We start from the raw sequence: 18,232 nt of genomic DNA on the forward strand, positions 1-18,232 counted from the left end.
AATTAAAATAAAATATGGTCATTAATATATAAATATGTGCATTTTGCTTCAATATGAAAAAAAAAAACACAATAAGTATGTTAATAAAAATACGTGTCTTATGCTACATTAAAAAGAACAAACTATCTTGTAAAGGGTTAGCAATATAGTATTATAGTAAAAACTTTTATAGTTTGCTGGCAATATGATTGTTTCTGTAATATAATATTCCCTTTCTCGTAAAAATATGATTTTATTCTCGTAAAATGACGACATTATCCTCATAACACTATGACTTTTTTTCTCATAAAATTATGACTTTACTCTCGCAATATTAAGAGTTTGTTCTCAGAAACTGTTCTCATATAGCCAGAACTTTATTCTCATTAATTATGATTTTTTTCTAGTAATTTCTAGTAAAGTAAACGACTTTTTTTCAGGTAAATTATGACATTTTTCTTGCAAAATTACGACTTTTTTTTCTCATAAAATTACAACTTTATTCTCTCACAATATTAAGAGTCTGTGTTTTTCTTTTTGATGCTGATCAGTGATCCTGAGATAGATACAGACAGATAGGCCTGAGTTGCAGCTCTACGTTTTGGCGCCCTTATGTACAGTCCGTGGGTTAACCGTCAGCAGTGAACTATCTTGACTCCTGGTTTGACACTCTTTGGCAGAAACCGTGGGAGCGCTCTAATTGGCGGCCGTAAAGGAGAAAGGAAGTAGTATTTATTTCACTGCGAGGTTTCATTGGAAGAGAAAGTCGAAGATTATTTAGCGCAGTGTTTATCCTCGACGAGCTGTCTCTTTTTTTCTCACCCAAATAGAAACTTAACAACTCTTGACAATGGCAAACAAGGGTCCTTCCTACGGGTTATCAGCGGAAGTCAAAAATAAGGTAGGTGTAAATACACACACACACACACATATATATATATATACACATCTTTTCAACCCCATCATATAAAGTTGTATTGAACTTTTCCTCCCATCATTGTGCTTTCCACCGACCGGAGCATCGGAGTCACCTGGTCTCCATTTTGATATGTGTGATCATATCAGGTATTCAGAGGTGAATGGAAAAAAAAGTTGTCGAGTGTTTTATAAAGCATAAAATGTTGTGTTTTTTTTTAATTTTTAAAAAACCTTCGTTGAGTGCGAATACTTTTGCAAAAGACATTCATCTTTGAGTTTTACGTGTTAAAAGCGGAATATTGATTATTCCTCGTGCAGGGATCAAAGTTAAAAACAGACTTTGGGCGTTGTCCCTTCTGGCAAAGAAGTGTGTCGTTGTGGCAAATTTGTTATCCCCGTTTCCAGAAATCTCTGCTCCCCGTGCAGCTTGTTGACCGGCGTCGTGACCCGCATTAGCAGATAATGTAATTCAACTATTAGTCTTGAGACTGGATGTCTTCCTTCCTCGTTATTCCCTTTCACTGTCTGTGTTTCATTGCTGCTTTTAAAACAGCATGAAAAATTTTTGCGTCCCCCCTTGCGGTAAAGTGTCGTGCTGCTTCTCTTGATAAAACTTTTCATCGCTCAAATCATCAAATCGTCAAATCATCAAATCATGCCCTCTCAGTGCAGCAAGGTCTCTCTCTATCTATCTCTTTATCTCTGTCTTTAGTGTTCCGCAGAAAAAAGTTCAGACTGAAGTCACATAAAACAAACATGTCTCCAAAATAAACCCAGTTTCTGGTAATGTGTAACTTTTTGAGTGTGGCCTTGATGGGGAAAGCACCTTGTTTATTTGGGCTGCACACCCGGATCCACTTAAAATACCAGGCTGATGCTGGAGATTACTCTGCTGACCACGTTACTGTGCATCACACTCATCTGCACCAGCGTGCCAACTTTCCCTTTTACCAATGTGCTGATGCTGTGTGTTCAGCTGCTGCTGGTTACTATATTAATACTGAGGTACACACTTACTTTTATCTTGGCTGTAATTTTCTTGACAGCTTTGATTTTATTTTTAATAGGGACTGTTCTTTATTTATCAGGAAAATTGGGTGGCTGGGGTGTGACTTAATTTTTTAATTTTTTTTTGTTTTTACTATATTAATAGTGAGGTACACATTGACTTTTATCTTGGCTGTAATTTTCTTGAGAGCTTTGATTTTATTTTTATTAGGGACTGTTCTTTATTTATCAGGAAAATTGGGTGGCTGGGGTATGACTTTTTTTTTTAATTTTTTGTTTTTACTATATTAATAGTGAGGTATACACTTACTTTTATCTTGGCTGTAATTTTCTTGACAGCTTTGATTTTATTTTTTTTTATTAGGGACTGTTCTTTATTTATCAGGAAAATTGGGTGGCTGGGGTGTGACTTAATTTTTTATTTTTTTTTTTGTTTTTACTATATTAATAGTGAGGTACACATTGACTTTTATCTTGGCTGTAATTTTCTTGACAGCTTTGATTTTATTTTTTTTATTAGGGACTGTTCTTTATTTATCAGGAAAATTGGGTGGCTGGGGTGTGACTTAATTTAAAAAAAAAAATTGTTTTTACTCTCCTCAAAGGTACAAATATTTTTTTTCGTTAGTCTGCCTGAGTGACAGTAAAAATAAAAGACGCTCCCTCCATAAATTAGTCATTAGATTTTTAAAACTTGCCCTCTGATGTCTGAAAAAGAACATTTGAAGATGAAATCCTGGAGTTGAAAAAACTCATTTTTTTCACTCTTATCGTGCATGCTGGTGAGTTCAGGTAGACTTTTTTTTTTTTTGCCAAATTTTAAATGACACGACGAAGTAAAGTGGTTCAGATTTAACTTAAAGTTTTTTCCCCCCATAATTTGTTTAAGGACTGTTAGAAATTAAAAATCTAACAATAATTTGTGTTTTTAACATTTTCTGGGTGTAAATGATGTAATTTGGGGACGTTTAAACTCTAAAAATAAAATAAATGCAAAATACAATCATTAAAAATGGTATATCCCTTCTATAAGCCAAAGAAATTATACCACAACAAACGGTCACAACCTAATTTACCATATTACATAACAGCAAAAAAAAAGAAAAAAAAAAAAGAAATACAATATCTGAATAAATAAAGTTTACCACCATCAGTCAAACGTCTCTTTAATCGGCCGTGTTTCTGCTTATATCACATCAACTTGGCAACATGTTTACCAACATTTTTCCAAGTTATTTCAACTTTAAGGGGTGTTCAAGTGAATTTTCCCAGTCAGGAACTAATTTTTCCAATTGTGCAGACATAGTAGACGTAGTAGACGTAGTTTCAGATTGCAGTACTTTGTGTTATCGTGTAAAAATGGACACAGTACGGCCTCTTACAGACAGTAATGTCGGCCTCCTATTATTCTCGCTATTCTGTGTTTAAGAGGCTGTGACGCCGTCATTTTTAAGCAAGTGTGAAGGCCACTTTCAAAGACCTTCACCTTCAGTTTGATTTTTTTTTTTTTTTTTTTTTGACTCTGCAATTCTTGGCTTTGCCCTTGTATGGAAGATAAAGTGTGTCCTGTCTCCTCCTCCAGTCTGTACAAAACAACATGTGCTGGCCGTAAAGAAACCTGCAGATTTCCCCTCTCTGTTACCAGTCATGTCCTTGAAACGGAGGTGGGTGGGGGGGGGGGGGGTAAAGAGATGCTGAAATGAGTGGTATTTCCTGCCATCTGTGACGTAACCTCGTCCGTGAAATGTGAGGAATTCAAGGATTTACGCTGCTCCGTAGCTCCCTTTCAACTTCTACTTAACGGCTGTCGAAAATCAGAAGTTCGAACGGCGAATTCAAAGTTGACCCTCAGCTGCGATAAGCAACAGTCTGTACTCATTCATCGGATCAGCACGCATCACACAGCTCCCTCGCTGCTTCATTCAGCGCTTTTATCCAACCACTCTGGGCCACATTCCTTGCGCTCAGCTTGTCTCTGCAAATTACATCTGTAGGACTCTTTGTGGGCAATTAAAATGGCGAGTGTTTTTTTTTAATATGGGGATAAGTGAATGAAGGAAATGTAATTAGAAGACAGACATTCCTTGAGAGTACAACCAGCTGTGAGCGCAGGACAGCCAGCTTCTATGTATATGGTAGGTTGAACTCTGCGGTTCGGCTTCTCTTTGCCCTTCGGGACAGAGAGGGATTGTTAGCTGGTTGCGGGTTTGCACGGAGCTCAGTCAACACGTTATCCTTTACTGGAGGAGGAGGAGAAATCTATACCTGTTTCACTTTTAGTCACATTTTTTCCCCCTTTTCTTTCATTTCTGCTTTCTAGTTCGCACACTCCCGCTTTAAAACTGTTGATTACGTGATCATAATGCTCTTCCTGAATGGCCTCTTTCAGAACCGGCGCAGCGTGTTTCTCACACTTCTGTTTTGTCAATCCAAAAAAAAAAGCTTGTGAATCAAAGTAACACCTCGACAGTGACGCCTTTCACAACAAAGTCAATCTTTGTGCCATGTTAAGCCCCAAAAAGGTCTCCCCTCCCTCCTCCTTTCAGCCACTGCCTTCCTGTGTTTCAGAGGAGGATTTAGCAGTTTACCAAACAGGATATCCTTGTGTGTGTGTGTGTGTGTGTGTGTGTGTGAGTGAGTGTGTGTATGTGTGTGTGTCAGGTCAGCAATGTCACCTTTATTTAGGCAGAATAAAAAAGACAAAAGCCCCCTCTGTAGACGTGGTATACGACACTGCAGCAAAGGGGAATTCAGAGTTGACCAGGAAACACGATCTCATGCAGTCATAATAAACTTTTGTGGAAAAAAAATGTTGTGGTTGTGGCTCAGTTATCGGTATCTTCATGAAAGTCTGCGTATGCAAAGGGAAGTCATTGGGGACAGGAGATTTTTTTTTTTCATTTGGCAGTAAAGAATAAGTCTGTGACAAACTCTATAACTGCATTAGCAGTTTAACAGTCACCTGCTGGCTACTCAACCAAACCAACAGAAGAAATGTCGGTATTGTGCATTTCAGCAAACCACAGATCTGTTGCATTTGTTTGTTTCATAAATAATGCCTATGTTGAAATGTCATGTTTCTATACATGGATTAAAAACTGCTTGATATGACCTCAATTGTGGTCAAACATCTGCTTTTGACTACAAAAACTCCCAGAAATGTCCAAAACTATCGTTAGAAAACATCGGCTTTGGTCGCACAAAAACAAGGCTGCACATGTCCTGAGTAACTGAACATGTCCCAAACTATGGATTAAACATAATACTTTTAAAAACACCCGCTTTTGTTCTTACAAAAATGGCGCGAACTGTCGTTAAAGACAATTGTTTGTGTCAAATCAGTCTGCTGCGGTCTCCTGCTTCGCAGCCGTCCGTTATCCCGTCCCTCTCCTGATGAGAAACTGGCTTCATATACATGTAATCTGAACTATGTCATATGTTTGAAATGTACAATTATAACATATCTGTGGTTTGCTGAAAGGCACAAAACCAACGTTTTTGCAGAAACCTGGTTTGGCGATTATTGCCGTTTGTAAAGCACGTGTGTGACCTATGACCCTCTCTGCCCAACCAGATCGCACAGAAGTATGACACTCAGAAAGAGGAGGAGCTGAGGATCTGGATCGAAGACATTACTGGTGTTAGCATCGGCCCCGACTTCCAGAAAGGCCTGAAAAATGGAGTCATTCTGTGCGAGTAAGTAGAAACGACAGACCCGTTACACTGAGGGCGATGATCATTCCTGTCAGTATGCACAGTGGTTCAAAAAACTTATTTTATTCCCTTTTTTTTTTCCTCACAGCCTTATCAACAAACTTGCCCCAGGCTCTGTGAAAAGGGTCAACCACTCAGCGCTGAACTGGCATCAGGTGAGTTAGTCAGTGATGCTTTTTAACCAGTCGGGAACAGTTAGTGTCTTTTGTTAGCATCTAAGGGCTGTACCATTTTCAATCTGCAACCGCACCTTTGAGTGGGGTGTGGGGGAAATTTATTTAGGAAAATTTTTTAGAAACTAAATGACGTGATGCATGGTTGCATGTCGTAGCGGAGCATTTTTTTTTTTCATCAGTATTCTGGGGACATATTGAGCTCTGTACTGTAATTGTCTGTGTTGTTACATGCAGGTAGGGACTTGCTTTAATACATGGTTAGTTTTGAGTGTCTGTGCAGGATATCGGTTCCCTGAATCATGCTCGGTCATGTATGTTGGCAGCGGCAGCTTCTTCAGCTTTCACAGCCAAAGCGCAGAGCTGCCTCTGAAACTGGTTTTCTTTCAGCCAGTCACAGTAAACAGTGGTAAAGACCAGCTGAATGTTGCAAACACAAACTGTTTTTACAGCTACAGCAGGGTGTCTGCATGCAGGTCCTTGAATGTCTCAATTCAGTTATTCAATTTTACAAAAATGAGGCCTTAAAATGTATCAAATATTTATTGAAATAATCACTTGTGAGGTATTTTATTTTCCGTCTTTCAATTTATTTTTGTTAGAATGAGTCAAGTTCTTCTGCATGAAAGTCCACATTTCTCATGTTGCAAATCTTTTAAGATAATACTGTGTTCTTTATACTTTTACTTACCTGTTGACAAAATGTAGATTAACCTTAACTCACGCTAATAATTATTATATTCCTACATAAAACCTTCCTCTGCTCGGGGCCACATATATCCCACTTACGTTCTTATTTCCCCTCAGTGCTTAAACAAGAAAAAGACGTTTAAAAAAAAAAAACCTTAGTCTTCAATTTGGTTAACATAAACATAAACATTATTGAATAAAAGTGTCGGATGCCTGCAGTCACCCTGTTCAGGATAGCTTTTTATTAGTACACACCTCTGTCATTCTAAATCCTGCACACACATTGTTTGTTGATCTTGTTTTTCTTGGTGTGGTTTCAGCTGGAGAACCTGACGCACTTCATCAGAGCCATTTCATTGTACGGCCTGAAGCCTCATGACCTTTTCGAAGCCAATGACTTGTTTGAGAACGGCAACATGACGCAGGTCCAGACAACGCTGCTCGCGCTTGCTAGCATGGTGAGACTTGAAAATCAGACACAGGCATTGGGATTAATGGGGATTAATGTTTTTACATTGTTATTGGTAGTACTATTGTTGTTTTTATTGTGAATGGTTGGATTTTAGTGACAACCATCTACATTTTCTTTCCTATCAGGCCAAGACCAAGGGCTGCCAGTCACGGGTGGACATTGGAGTGAAGTACTCTGACAAGCACGAGAGGATGTTTGATGAAGAGACAATGAAGGCTGGACATAAAGTTATTGGCCTACAGGTACAGTATTTTTTCTGTGTGAGCAGGGAGCTTTAAAATATGAAGACTCAGCAAGTTTTTTATTTTCCAACTGATCAAACCAGCAAGACTCAACACCCTGATAATGCCCTTTTATTTACAGTCAGTGTGTCACATGACTGTCATTAATGTTGTGACAGTGACAGGACACTGCGGGCTTAGCCCGGATCTGTGTCTGGAGGACCAGAGGTATCTTCCCTAGGGAAATGTTGTTGATTAACAAGCCCTATTTTTATGCCTTATTATGGACTCTGGCACCGTATACCCACTTTCCACCAAAATTACCTCTAAAAATAGGCAATATACATACTGCTTACCGATTGCAGGAGAGCAGAGCTGTGTACACGTCTCTGCAGCAGACGAGTTTGACTCTCTGTGCGTGTGTGGTGTTTTTATTTTTTTTTTTTTTGGTGTGTAACGTTTGACGTCATTGACAGACCGGAGAACAGGTCAACCGTAGACAGAAACATGGATGGAGTGGTTACCTGTCTTAATGTATCTCGTACTTCTTACAGTCTCTTTTTCAAACTCGGTGCAGACTACTTTGGATCGCTGTTTTAGTGTTACTTAGGAGGAGACGAACGGTTTTTGGTGGCAGCGCTTCATTGCATCTTCATGTTAAGGAGATGAAACTAGTGCGTTCACCCAGCTGTTGTTTCCATCTATACCAGTCGGAGCCAAAGTCGATAAATACCCATGACTGTTGCAGAATCAATTGACCCCGGCGTGACTGTACATTTTCACCTTGTATTAAAAAGCCAAATATAAGCAAATGTTAGCTTCTTTTTTTAGTGCAGTGAAAATGAGGCATTTTTTACTATAAAACTGTAATAATGAATTGTGATGTTAAAAATATTACTGACATTTTATTGATAATTCAAAGCTGAGGTGAACAGAAATAATCAAAAATATTACTGGCAATAAAGGAAAAAAAACATTGACATAACAGAGAAATATTACTCTTTAAAAACAGCATCTTAATCTGATCCTTGTGGCTGAGTGTGACAGAGGTGAGGCACTTCACCAACCTGGAAAGCTGAACTCACTTTAGCATGTGTCGAAACTATTGCGAAACCAGACTTTGTCATGATCTCATGTCAAGCAGAGCATACCTCAGAATAAATGCTGCTCATTGTTCTCACTGCCTCCTAAGCTTCTCTGTTTGTTATTGTTTCCGTCGCCTTTGAATATGTCAGGTGGACACGAGGGGTACCTGCGCTGTGCAGACAATTTGCTTTTTATTCTCCGCTGTGACTGACACTCGAATGAAGTTGTAAACTCTGTTTGCCTTGTGTCACAGTTACATGAACATCCCTCCCATTCATGTTAATATTGTGCAACATTTTTCTGCTGTTGAGGTGAGAGTGCAGGAAGTGGTTTGTTTTTGTTATGAAAGTCTTTCAACCATTTTTTGTGGTGCTTCTGTTTTTCAGATGGGGACCAACAAGTGTGCCAGTCAGACTGGTATGACAGCATATGGCACCAGGAGGCACTTATACGACCCCAATGTCAAAGAGACCCCCATGGACCACACAACCATCAGTCTGCAAATGGGAACCAACAAGGGAGCGAGCCAGGTACTGCAACATATTTCCAAAATATCATGAAATCATAATTCTAGGACTCCAGCGGAAATTATTCTCCGTCCTTCCGATGCTGTTATCTAGTGTCATGTTTAGTCTGGTAGAGAACTGCAAACGCCTGTATTCTTCAAGGCAAACTGTACCTGTTTGGCCGATCATGTTGTCATGTGTACAGGCGTCACGCTAACAACAATAGCTTCACAGCACACGAGAAATGGATTTGAATTGCAGAAATTTGTGATGGGAAAACTTTTTTATTTCTGTTATCATTTTCTGCCGTAACTGTAACATTTAAAGATACATTATTAACCACGATGGTCTGGGTTTCTGACATTTGTGTGCTGTGCTGTGCTTGTTATCCCTCCATGCTAGCAGTAACCATAGAGAGAGGCATTATGTCGCCGGGGTTGTCAGTACATTCCCGCGAGCAAATCTCGTGAATGCGATATCTCAAGAATGCCTTGAGGAAATTTATTTAAATTTGGCATTGAAGTCCTCTGGGACTCAAATGATGAACTCCATAAGATCTCGGTGGTCAAAGGTCAAGGTCAACGTGACCTCACAAAACATGTTTTTGGCCACATTTCAAGAGTTAATGGGCTCAAATTTCACACAAATGTCTGATGGGAAGAATTGATTCTTATTTTCACTGTCCCCTGTCTACTACAGGCTGGGATGACTGCTCCAGGGACAAGGCGTTCAGTTTACGACAGCAAGCTGTGCACAGAGAAGTGTGACAACAGCTCCATGTCCCTACAGATGGGCTATAAAGACGGAGCCAACCAGAAGGGCCTGATCTTTGGTCTGGGACGGCAGATCTATGACCCCAAGTACTGTCCTCAAGCTGGAGAGAGTAGAGATGATCAAAACGGGGCAGGCGTTGCAGCTGACTATCTCCCAGATTACCAAGATGAGGGTTATCAAGGTTACCAGGAAGAGGAGCAGGTGTACCAAGAAGATGGGACAGATTATTAGGAGGAGGGAGGGAGCTGAGTAAGGGAAAGAGAATTTCTAAAGGAGGCAGAACAAAACCCTGAAGCTGCCTGCCTTGAGGGCTAATTTTACACCTTTTTTTTTTTTTTTGGTTATATCCTTTTTTAGTATTGTATGAAATTGTTTTCTAACCCCCTATTTGTGCAAAACCAATATTACACATATCATGATGAACTGTATTTCTGTGATTTTTGTATTTAAGTGACCACAAAAGCCAATCTTTTTGGCTTAGCTAGTTCTCTATCCCAGGGATTTTTTATGTGCCAAAACCCTACCTTTTTTTTTCCAGTTACATTAAGGGAGATTCCTTTATTTTTCTAAGGGCAACATGAAACTAAAAGTGAAATATTAGGGAGTTTTTAAAGAACATTTTAATGTGTATCATGTTTTGATCAAAACACCCATGCTTGTTTTTATATCTGTTTTTGCTGTTTCATCTGTAAAAAAACAAAAACAAAACATAATTCCTGTGAATGTACATTTGATACTTGTTCAGTATCTTCTTCATCCCCTCAGTATTGATTATAGGCAAACATAGTGAGCACTTCTGGTTCATATGAGGGAACTTTTTTTCATGAACAAACAAGTCGTACTTTTTCATATTCTGTCTCTTCTCTCATTCATTTCATTTTTGTTTTTTTGTTTTTTTTAATGGACAAAATATTTCCTTTGTTTGCATAACCAGTCCAACTGGAGTTAAGCTTGTTTTCTTTGGATTAAAGTCTGCGGGGGAGCGGATACAATAACAGGAGTGAAGTTTTGAACATTCCAAGTGAGAATACTGGATACTTTATTGTCAGTGAGTTATGTTGAAAGGGGCAGTGTGCAGGCCTGACGGGGAGCTATTGGCAGAAATTGAATATAATATTCATCATGTTAATCACCTGAGACGAGGAATCGTGTTTTTGTCAGCTTTGAATGAGCCGTTTATATCTACACAGGGAGCGGGTTCTCTTTCACAGAGTCTGCAATGTTGCACCACCATGTTTCTACAGTGGCCCAGAACAGACAAACCAAACTCTCTCTCTCTCTCTAGAGTGGTCCATTTTGCGTTTTTATGTCACCTGAAGGCCACCGTAGGTTTCGAAAGGGTTATTCAGTTGGTTGCAATCTGCTACCTCACCACTAGATGCCACTAAATCCTGCACACTGCTCCTTTAAGGTCATTGATCTTAAATATTGGTTGATAAGTGAACAGATCATACAAATGTATTTGATCATTAAAGATTATTATTTATGCATATTTGTGATTTGAATTGGGGGTTGTTTGTATCTTGAACTCTGAATAACTTTTTGTATTGGACTATACTTTTTTCTCTGGAGTAATCATTATGCCAGTGGGAAAAGAAAGAATTGAGAAGTATGTTTTTGTGAATACAGTGTAATAAAGATGTGTATTCATTATCATGTGTCAATTTGGTTTGTGAAAAGACTTATGCTTGGCACGTTTGTTTTGGGCATAGTGCTAACTACAGCTGCAAGACATTCAAATACATTAACAAAACAGCCATAGGACAAACAATATACAGTGGACAGCATGAGGGGAAATATTGCAAATACCTCATAATAAGTAAGCCAAACTATGTGGCAAAATACTATAAAAAGTCCAAAATCATATGATCAAGAAACCATAACCAGTGCAAACTTAACCAACTGAATTATTGTGAGTTATTGAATTGTTCTTTAGGTGTCAAGGTAGTGCACAAACATCAGTTTGTGCATGGACATTTTTTTTAAAGATATATCCAATGAGTTAACAGGCCACTTAACCAGAGATAACTGATAAATAAGACAGGAAGGGTTTCTAGACCACAAGTTGCACTTGTACTTAATTGTAGTGCACTTCTGTAGAATTCGTCCATACAAAGCAGACACATATGTTTTTAAAGTGCTAGTTAAAGGGAAAAAATACAAATCTCACTTTTGGTCTAGGGGTACCCAGCCATACACATAGTGCAGGTTTTGAGATACAAATCTCTGGGATTTGAATAAATACTTTAAAAAATACATCTTGCAATTCTTGTAATAAGGGAGACAGGGAGGACATCTCAAAATATGAGTAATCAAAACCAAAACTATTTGACTGACTAGACACCAATAGAGGAAGTAAAAAATACTGAACTGACCCTTAAAGTTCCCAAATGACCTAACAGGTGTTAGAGATGTTCAGCTTTATTCTGGTTGATATAGACTAACCAGTGCAGGGGTGGGCAACCTGGGTGTCCAAAGACCACATATGGCTCTTTGGCCCCTTGCCAGTGGCCCCTTGTGATTTTGACAAAAAAAAAAAAAAATATATAGGTATATTTTTAATATCTATTTTTTATTGATCTTTAAGCCTAAAGGGATTCTTATATTTTGCAGTTTTAAACATGTGTAGCCTATATACACAGGAAAATAGAGAATTTAACAGTGCATGGACACATTTGTTGGGGACACATGCTTGGGGGTCCCCTGCCAGAAAATGGTGGGCATCAAACAATTAATTTCCTGCATTTGCTGACTCAGTTACATTAAGGGAGATTCCTGTATTTTTCTAAGGGTATATGAAACTAAAAGTGAAATTTTAGGGAGTTTTTAAAGAAAGTTTTAATGTGTATCATGTTTTGATCAAACACCCATGCTTGTCTTTACATCTGTATTTGCTGTTTCATCTGTAAAAATAACATAATTCCTGTGAATGTACATTTGATACTTGATTTGATACTACCCCTGAGTATTGATCATAGGCAAACATTGTGAGCACCCCTGGTGCTGATTTGGGGCATTAAACAATTCATTTCCTGCATTCTGCAGAATTTCTATTCAGATAAATAAAGTACAGTCCCTTACTTTCTAATTTTTATCCTTGTATTAACAGTATTGGGAAGGTTGCTTTTAAAATGTAACAGGTTACAGATTGCTAGTTACCCTGTTAAAAGTGTAATAAGTTATGTAACTATTTTAATTACTTCATCAAAGTAAGGTATTTTATTACTTTTGATTACTTTTTAAAATTACATTTTAACAAATGGCTTAAACAGGATAAATGTTGTGCTCAGATTTGTCCAATTTTGTTTTGATGTACTCCTTTTTACAAAATATGCCATAAATTCCTGCACAGAAAAAAGATGTAAAGCAACAGCGTTAATGTTTTATTTAACATGTAAACTTTTTACTGATTTTTTAAAAAAATGTGTAACCCCTTGTAATTACCAACATTTGATTAGTAATTTAATTACATATTTTTTCGGAGTAATTGTAACTTATTACGAATACATATATTTTGTAATTTAATTACAGTGACTAGTTACTCCCAAAGACTTTTTTTTACTTTTTTTACTTACTTTTTAAAGTAAGTAAGCTACATATCATAAAATAGCTACATATAAAAGCTACATTTATATAAATAAATAAATACTTGACCATGCTGTGTCCACAGTGGTACAACAGCACCACCTGCTGTTTACAATGAGGACGACCCACCGCCGGAAGACACCACCGGATGCTTGCCTTAAATCTCGCGATATGAGGCCTAACGAGACTTCTGCCCGTTCTTTTCTTCCGGAACTTCAGGCAAGATGGTAGGTTTCCAACAGACTGTGAAGCTTCACAAAACACAATCTATATGCATCTGAGCTCCAAAGTTACATATTAGGATAGCTAGCTATGCCGTCCGACAGTGACAGTCATTAACTAATCATACAATGGGGAATCGTTACTTAGAATATAAGATAAATGAATGTTTGAGGGCACTGTGTTAGCCGAAGCTGTGGTCGTCTGTGGCTAAGCTAACGCGGGGTTTAACGTAGTCTGCTCTAGTATTTATTACACTATTTTAATATCAGTTTAGTGCATACACGATCGTTTATACGATGATGTATAAATAAGTATACTAGTGACATTTTTCTCAGATTATGTCTAAATGACATGCGCGTTAATGAAACCGTTAAAGCTACACATTTAGCTGGATGATGTCTCTCTTTTCAGGCGGATACCGAGATCAAGAAGAAGCGTACCTTCAGGAAGTTCACCTACAGGGGTGTGGACCTGGACCAGCTTCTGGACATGTCCTAGTAAGTGAAACACTACTGAGGTTGATCAGCTGCACCAGCTGGAGCTACTGTCATACCTTTTCTGAGCTCAACTGGAAAGAACTACATCCTGTCTGCCAAAAATCATAAATCATGTTATAAATCATACTTTTCCATCTAGTGATGAAGTCCAGCGCTCAGCCCCTGAAATAGGGGTGTCCAAACTATTTTTGAATGGGGGCCAGACTATGTAATGTGTAAATGTCACACAGCCAGCTGCTTCTTGCATCAAACAGAAAATTAAAAATAAAAATTGTTAACAATACATTAGCAACATCTTCAAGTGAAATGTATTTTATGCTGCTCCTGGAAGTGGGTTTTCTTAGCTGTAATCGTGTCTGGGATGTAGCAGCGTGACTGCTGTTGGATAGCTGTTTATTGTGCTTGTCCACTGTTTTTGTATGAAAACACAATAATCCCTTCCTAAAACATGTTTACAAGATTTGGTATAGTCCTGCTGAGGTTATCTGTGAAAATGCAAAGCGATAGTGCTGGGTTAAGCAATAATGTGTGGCGGGTCATCCTATATTTTTAAAGTCATCCGGATGGCTGTTATAACTTGGTCCCAGGGCCAGACCATAAACATGTATGCCCTTAAAGGATGTTTATTTTTTACTTCAATATGAAAATAATCTACAGATTTATTAACAGTTTTTAACACTAGATGATGTGCAAATTGAGAGACTTCAAAATTCACCAAAGACATCACACTGAAACAGGAAACACTAAATAATCAGTTTCACAAGCTCTGATGTGTATGAGGTCATTAAATTAAAAGACAGATGACACTTGACTGGTATTTCTCGATTTTGCGCCCCCTTGTTTACACTCCCCATCCCACCATGTCTGTCTTGACTCCCTCTGCTCACATCTCAATTGGGAAGTACCAAAACTCAAGAGGAGGATGCGAGGAAAGGACTGAATGATGTACAAACTGTAAAAATGAGCAGAGAGTTATTCTGCATATTCTTAGTTAGGTTCAGCAGACTAGATGCAGCAGTGGCATATTGCTGCCCTCTATTTTTTTTTAATAGTCCAGTATTGTGCAGATATTCTAATGGTTTACTCATCATATTACAAAACATGCAACTATTATTCAAAGAGGGCCAGGGGCCTCATTGATGTCACTTTTCTTTGTCCTGTGTAGTGAGCAGCTGATGCAGCTGTACTGCGCCCGCCAGAGGAGGAGGCTGAACCGTGGCCTGCGCCGCAAGCAGCAGTCTCTCCTGAAGCGCCTGCGCAAGGCAAAGAAAGAGGCTCCCCCCATGGAGAAACCAGAGGTGGTGAAGACCCATCTGAGGGACATGGTCATCCTGCCTGAGATGGTCGGGTCCATGGTTGGAGTGTACAACGGCAAGACTTTCAACCAGGTTGAAATCAAGGTGAGTTTGTCAGTCAAGTGGGAGTGAGAGCATGTGTGTTTGTTTAATCCCGTCTCTCTTAGACCACCTATTATTACTTTTGCCACATCCCTGCGAAGAAACGGCACTTGCACAAATGTTGGCGATGACGTTGGGGGCTAACGTAGTACATCATGGGCAGGAATTTTAATAAATGCACAGTAAGGTGAGGGTGTATTGTATTGTGTATCAGAATTCACAGCTCAAATATCTGCAGTTGTACCAATTTTGTAGACGTTTATAATTCCTTGTCAGTGTGGGACTGCACGTTGTGCACAAAGCCATTATCTCCCACTAATTAATGACAGGGCAGTCTGCAGAAGGTTAAGCTGTGACAACGTTTTTTATCTTGGCATGTTATGGCTGAAATACATGGAAAGCAGTGCGACATGTCTGCCGTAGAAAGCCCGCAGCAAACCGCATCTACCATAAACAACTGAAGCTGTTACACGGACTATGGAAGCCACATGCCCGCGCGGGCTTCAGCTGGCTCTTCTGTTTTTATGAGGCCGGTCTGTTTCTTTTCAGGTAAAAACTGCGCAGAACAGTGTTAAAACTGTTTAAATCTGTTATTATAAAGGTTTCAAATGTATACCTCATTGTACCAGAGTTACTGCAACACAGCTGAGTAACCTTGTGGATTTTCTTACATTCCACATTAAAATAAATCTATCAAACCAACGCGTCTTGTCGTTGAAACGATCCAGTTATTCAGTATCGCTTGAAATAGTCCATGCTTTTAAAACTCAAACACACAGTGCAGGTAAAAAAAAACTCTACTTTACTCCACCATGGCCTCGTGAAGCGCTGTGTCCTTGCCGCGTGTACTTGGGCCGTAAGAATGCTTTCTGAGCAGCAGTATGATGATGAAAATTTCGAATCGTACAGACCATTCGACAGACACCAAGTAATATCTTATGATGGGTCCTTTATATATAGTTCTGTGGTTGACGAATTGCTGCAAAGTTGATGTGCAACTCTTATTGATGCACCTCTAAATAATGATGTTGGGCTATGGGCATGTCTGTGAATGACTACTCGTTCTGCATTTTTTTCCATTTATACTCTACTCAGAGTTATTCACCTCCTCAGAGAAATGTTAAAGAAGAAAATTCCAGCCTCTTAAGTACCAGAAAAGCCTGACATTTCAACCAAAGAATTGCAGTGTGAAAATGTGCTTGATTTTATGACGCATCATATGTTCACATCAAATTCATTATGAAGGCAGGATGTTACACAATGATGGCGCTGATAAAACGCTGCCGACAGGACCAGACAGTGTAATGGCATGGAAGAACTGGCGGATTACACTGACCCTTCACTCGTTCAGTCTAAAGCACTAATTAAAAATTTAAGTGTCACATATTCTTCTCTTTAATTTTTTTTTTAGAGCAGCACAAAAGTGCACAATTTGCTGTCAATCTTGTCAGACCTCAGATTCCGGTTAGCAGCTTCTACGTGACCGTGCATGCAGCTGTAAGTGCACCTAAAGCATTCATTTTGTCACTAACGCGTTTCTCCTCTCCACAGCCTGAGATGTGCGGCCACTATTTGGGCGAGTTCTCCATCACCTACAAGCCAGTCAAGCACGGTCGCCCTGGTATTGGAGCTACACACTCTTCTCGGTTCATCCCTCTGAAGTAGAGTGGCTGTATTCTTTGTATAAATAAAAGAAAAAACTGGTTGCGCCACAAAACTTGTCTGCTGTGCTTTCTTGTGCATAATATTTTGAAATGAAATAAATCGCTTGTGAACAGGTTATGATCTTGAAGCTTGACCTTTTTTGAGGTGTTTTGATAAATGGTATGGATGCCTTCAAGATGAAAGAATACGCACATTTTACTCTGTTAATGGAGTTTTGATCAGTCCTCCTGGGAATCCTGAATAATCCTATCCAGTAAATGTTATTGATGAAACTTGCAAAATTCAGAAATGGTTTTCCTTCATAAAGATCATGTTAAAACGTGATGTGTGGTGCGTATGCGGACCAGCGGATTAAACTCATTGGGATAGTTGGATATTACTGTAAATCTCAATTTTTTTAAATCTGTTAGTACCCTGTTAACTTTTTGATTGATCAGGTTGATCTAGTTTACATACCAAACATCTGCCACAGAGGCACAATGTGAAGTCTAAAGAAATACACAATGGCAGAAAAATGTTGCAAAACAAATCCTCAAAATTACTGAAAAAAAATTAAGATTAGACAAAAAACATTCCAAAATTTAAAATAAATGGAAACATACTTAAAGATTTAACAAAATAGTTGACAACTCTGTGAATGTAAAGATTCATAAATCAGCTAATTGCTAATTGTGCCTAATGGTTCGTTACAGTCGCTGTGATGCCTGCACAGAGAATTATCCCAAGTGGAAAGTACATATAAAAATATAAATACAGTAATAGTAAACAATTAGCACAGTATGTAATTATTTTCTAAAAAATATTTAAGTATGTATAATATGGTGAGTAAGTGTGTCAGAATATAAATGTAAAAAATGCAACAATAGACAATTAGCATTAATTTGTGAACATTTAAATTATAATATGGATAATGAGCTGAGTGTGTAGAGTAAAATATAAAACAGTTCCTTATGCTACAATGCAATGTATAAAACTAGTGTGTAAGTTAAAAATATAAATATGTGTGCAAAGCTACAATATTGAACAACAAAGATACATAAGTAAGAATAACAACAACAATATATACCTTGCATACATCATATGTAACAGGTTAAATAAAGCCTACATTCATTGCAGAGGATTGCTCTAGTTGAAATATTGCACCAAATATTTCAGTTGAGACTGATATAAAGAATTAATGCACCTTGAAACCTTCAAACCCCTATTGCACATTTTAAGTATAATAAATAAATTATGGAATTTAAGTTGCATGAAAAAAAGTAATCAAGTCAAGTACTTAAAATTCATACTTAAGTATAGTACTTGAGTAGATTTACTACATAGGA

At 38.3% G+C, this 18,232-nt stretch overlaps 2 protein-coding genes across 2 annotated transcripts; both read left to right on the forward strand.

The window, feature by feature from the left end:
* Positions 1-732: 732 nt before the first annotated feature.
* cnn2 (calponin 2) lies at positions 733-11,194 on the forward strand. The gene is made up of 7 exons (XM_042497726.1): positions 733-880; positions 5,480-5,601; positions 5,708-5,774; positions 6,803-6,940; positions 7,080-7,196; positions 8,648-8,791; positions 9,467-11,194. Exons 1-7 carry the CDS (start codon positions 830-832, stop codon positions 9,770-9,772), a joined length of 945 nt encoding a protein of 314 aa, XP_042353660.1. The 5' UTR covers positions 733-829; the 3' UTR covers positions 9,773-11,194.
* A 2,092-nt stretch (positions 11,195-13,286) lies between these two features.
* Positions 13,287-16,959, forward strand: rps15 (ribosomal protein S15). Its single transcript, XM_042497754.1, has 4 exons — positions 13,287-13,353; positions 13,760-13,845; positions 15,011-15,245; positions 16,794-16,959. Exons 1-4 carry the CDS (start codon positions 13,351-13,353, stop codon positions 16,905-16,907), a joined length of 438 nt encoding a protein of 145 aa, XP_042353688.1. The 5' UTR covers positions 13,287-13,350; the 3' UTR covers positions 16,908-16,959.
* Positions 16,960-18,232: the final 1,273 nt, after the last annotated feature.

Source organism: Plectropomus leopardus, chromosome 12 (genome assembly GCF_008729295.1).
Source record: "Plectropomus leopardus isolate mb chromosome 12, YSFRI_Pleo_2.0, whole genome shotgun sequence".
NCBI classification, from domain to species: Eukaryota; Metazoa; Chordata; class Actinopteri; order Perciformes; family Serranidae; genus Plectropomus; species Plectropomus leopardus.

Bases quoted from the DNA above. Each gene is read 5' to 3' on its own strand.
- cnn2 (XM_042497726.1), top strand. From the start codon at position 830: ATGGCAAACAAGGGTCCTTCCTACGGGTTATCAGCGGAAGTCAAAAAT. The intron at 881-5,479 runs GTAGGTGTAAAT...CTGCCCAACCAG, and splicing joins CAGCGGAAGTCAAAAATAAG to ATCGCACAGAAGTATGACAC. The intron at 6,941-7,079 runs GTGAGACTTGAA...CTTTCCTATCAG, and splicing joins TGCTCGCGCTTGCTAGCATG to GCCAAGACCAAGGGCTGCCA.
- rps15 (XM_042497754.1), top strand. The intron at 13,846-15,010 runs GTAAGTGAAACA...TGTCCTGTGTAG, and splicing joins CAGCTTCTGGACATGTCCTA to TGAGCAGCTGATGCAGCTGT. The intron at 15,246-16,793 runs GTGAGTTTGTCA...TCCTCTCCACAG, and splicing joins TCAACCAGGTTGAAATCAAG to CCTGAGATGTGCGGCCACTA.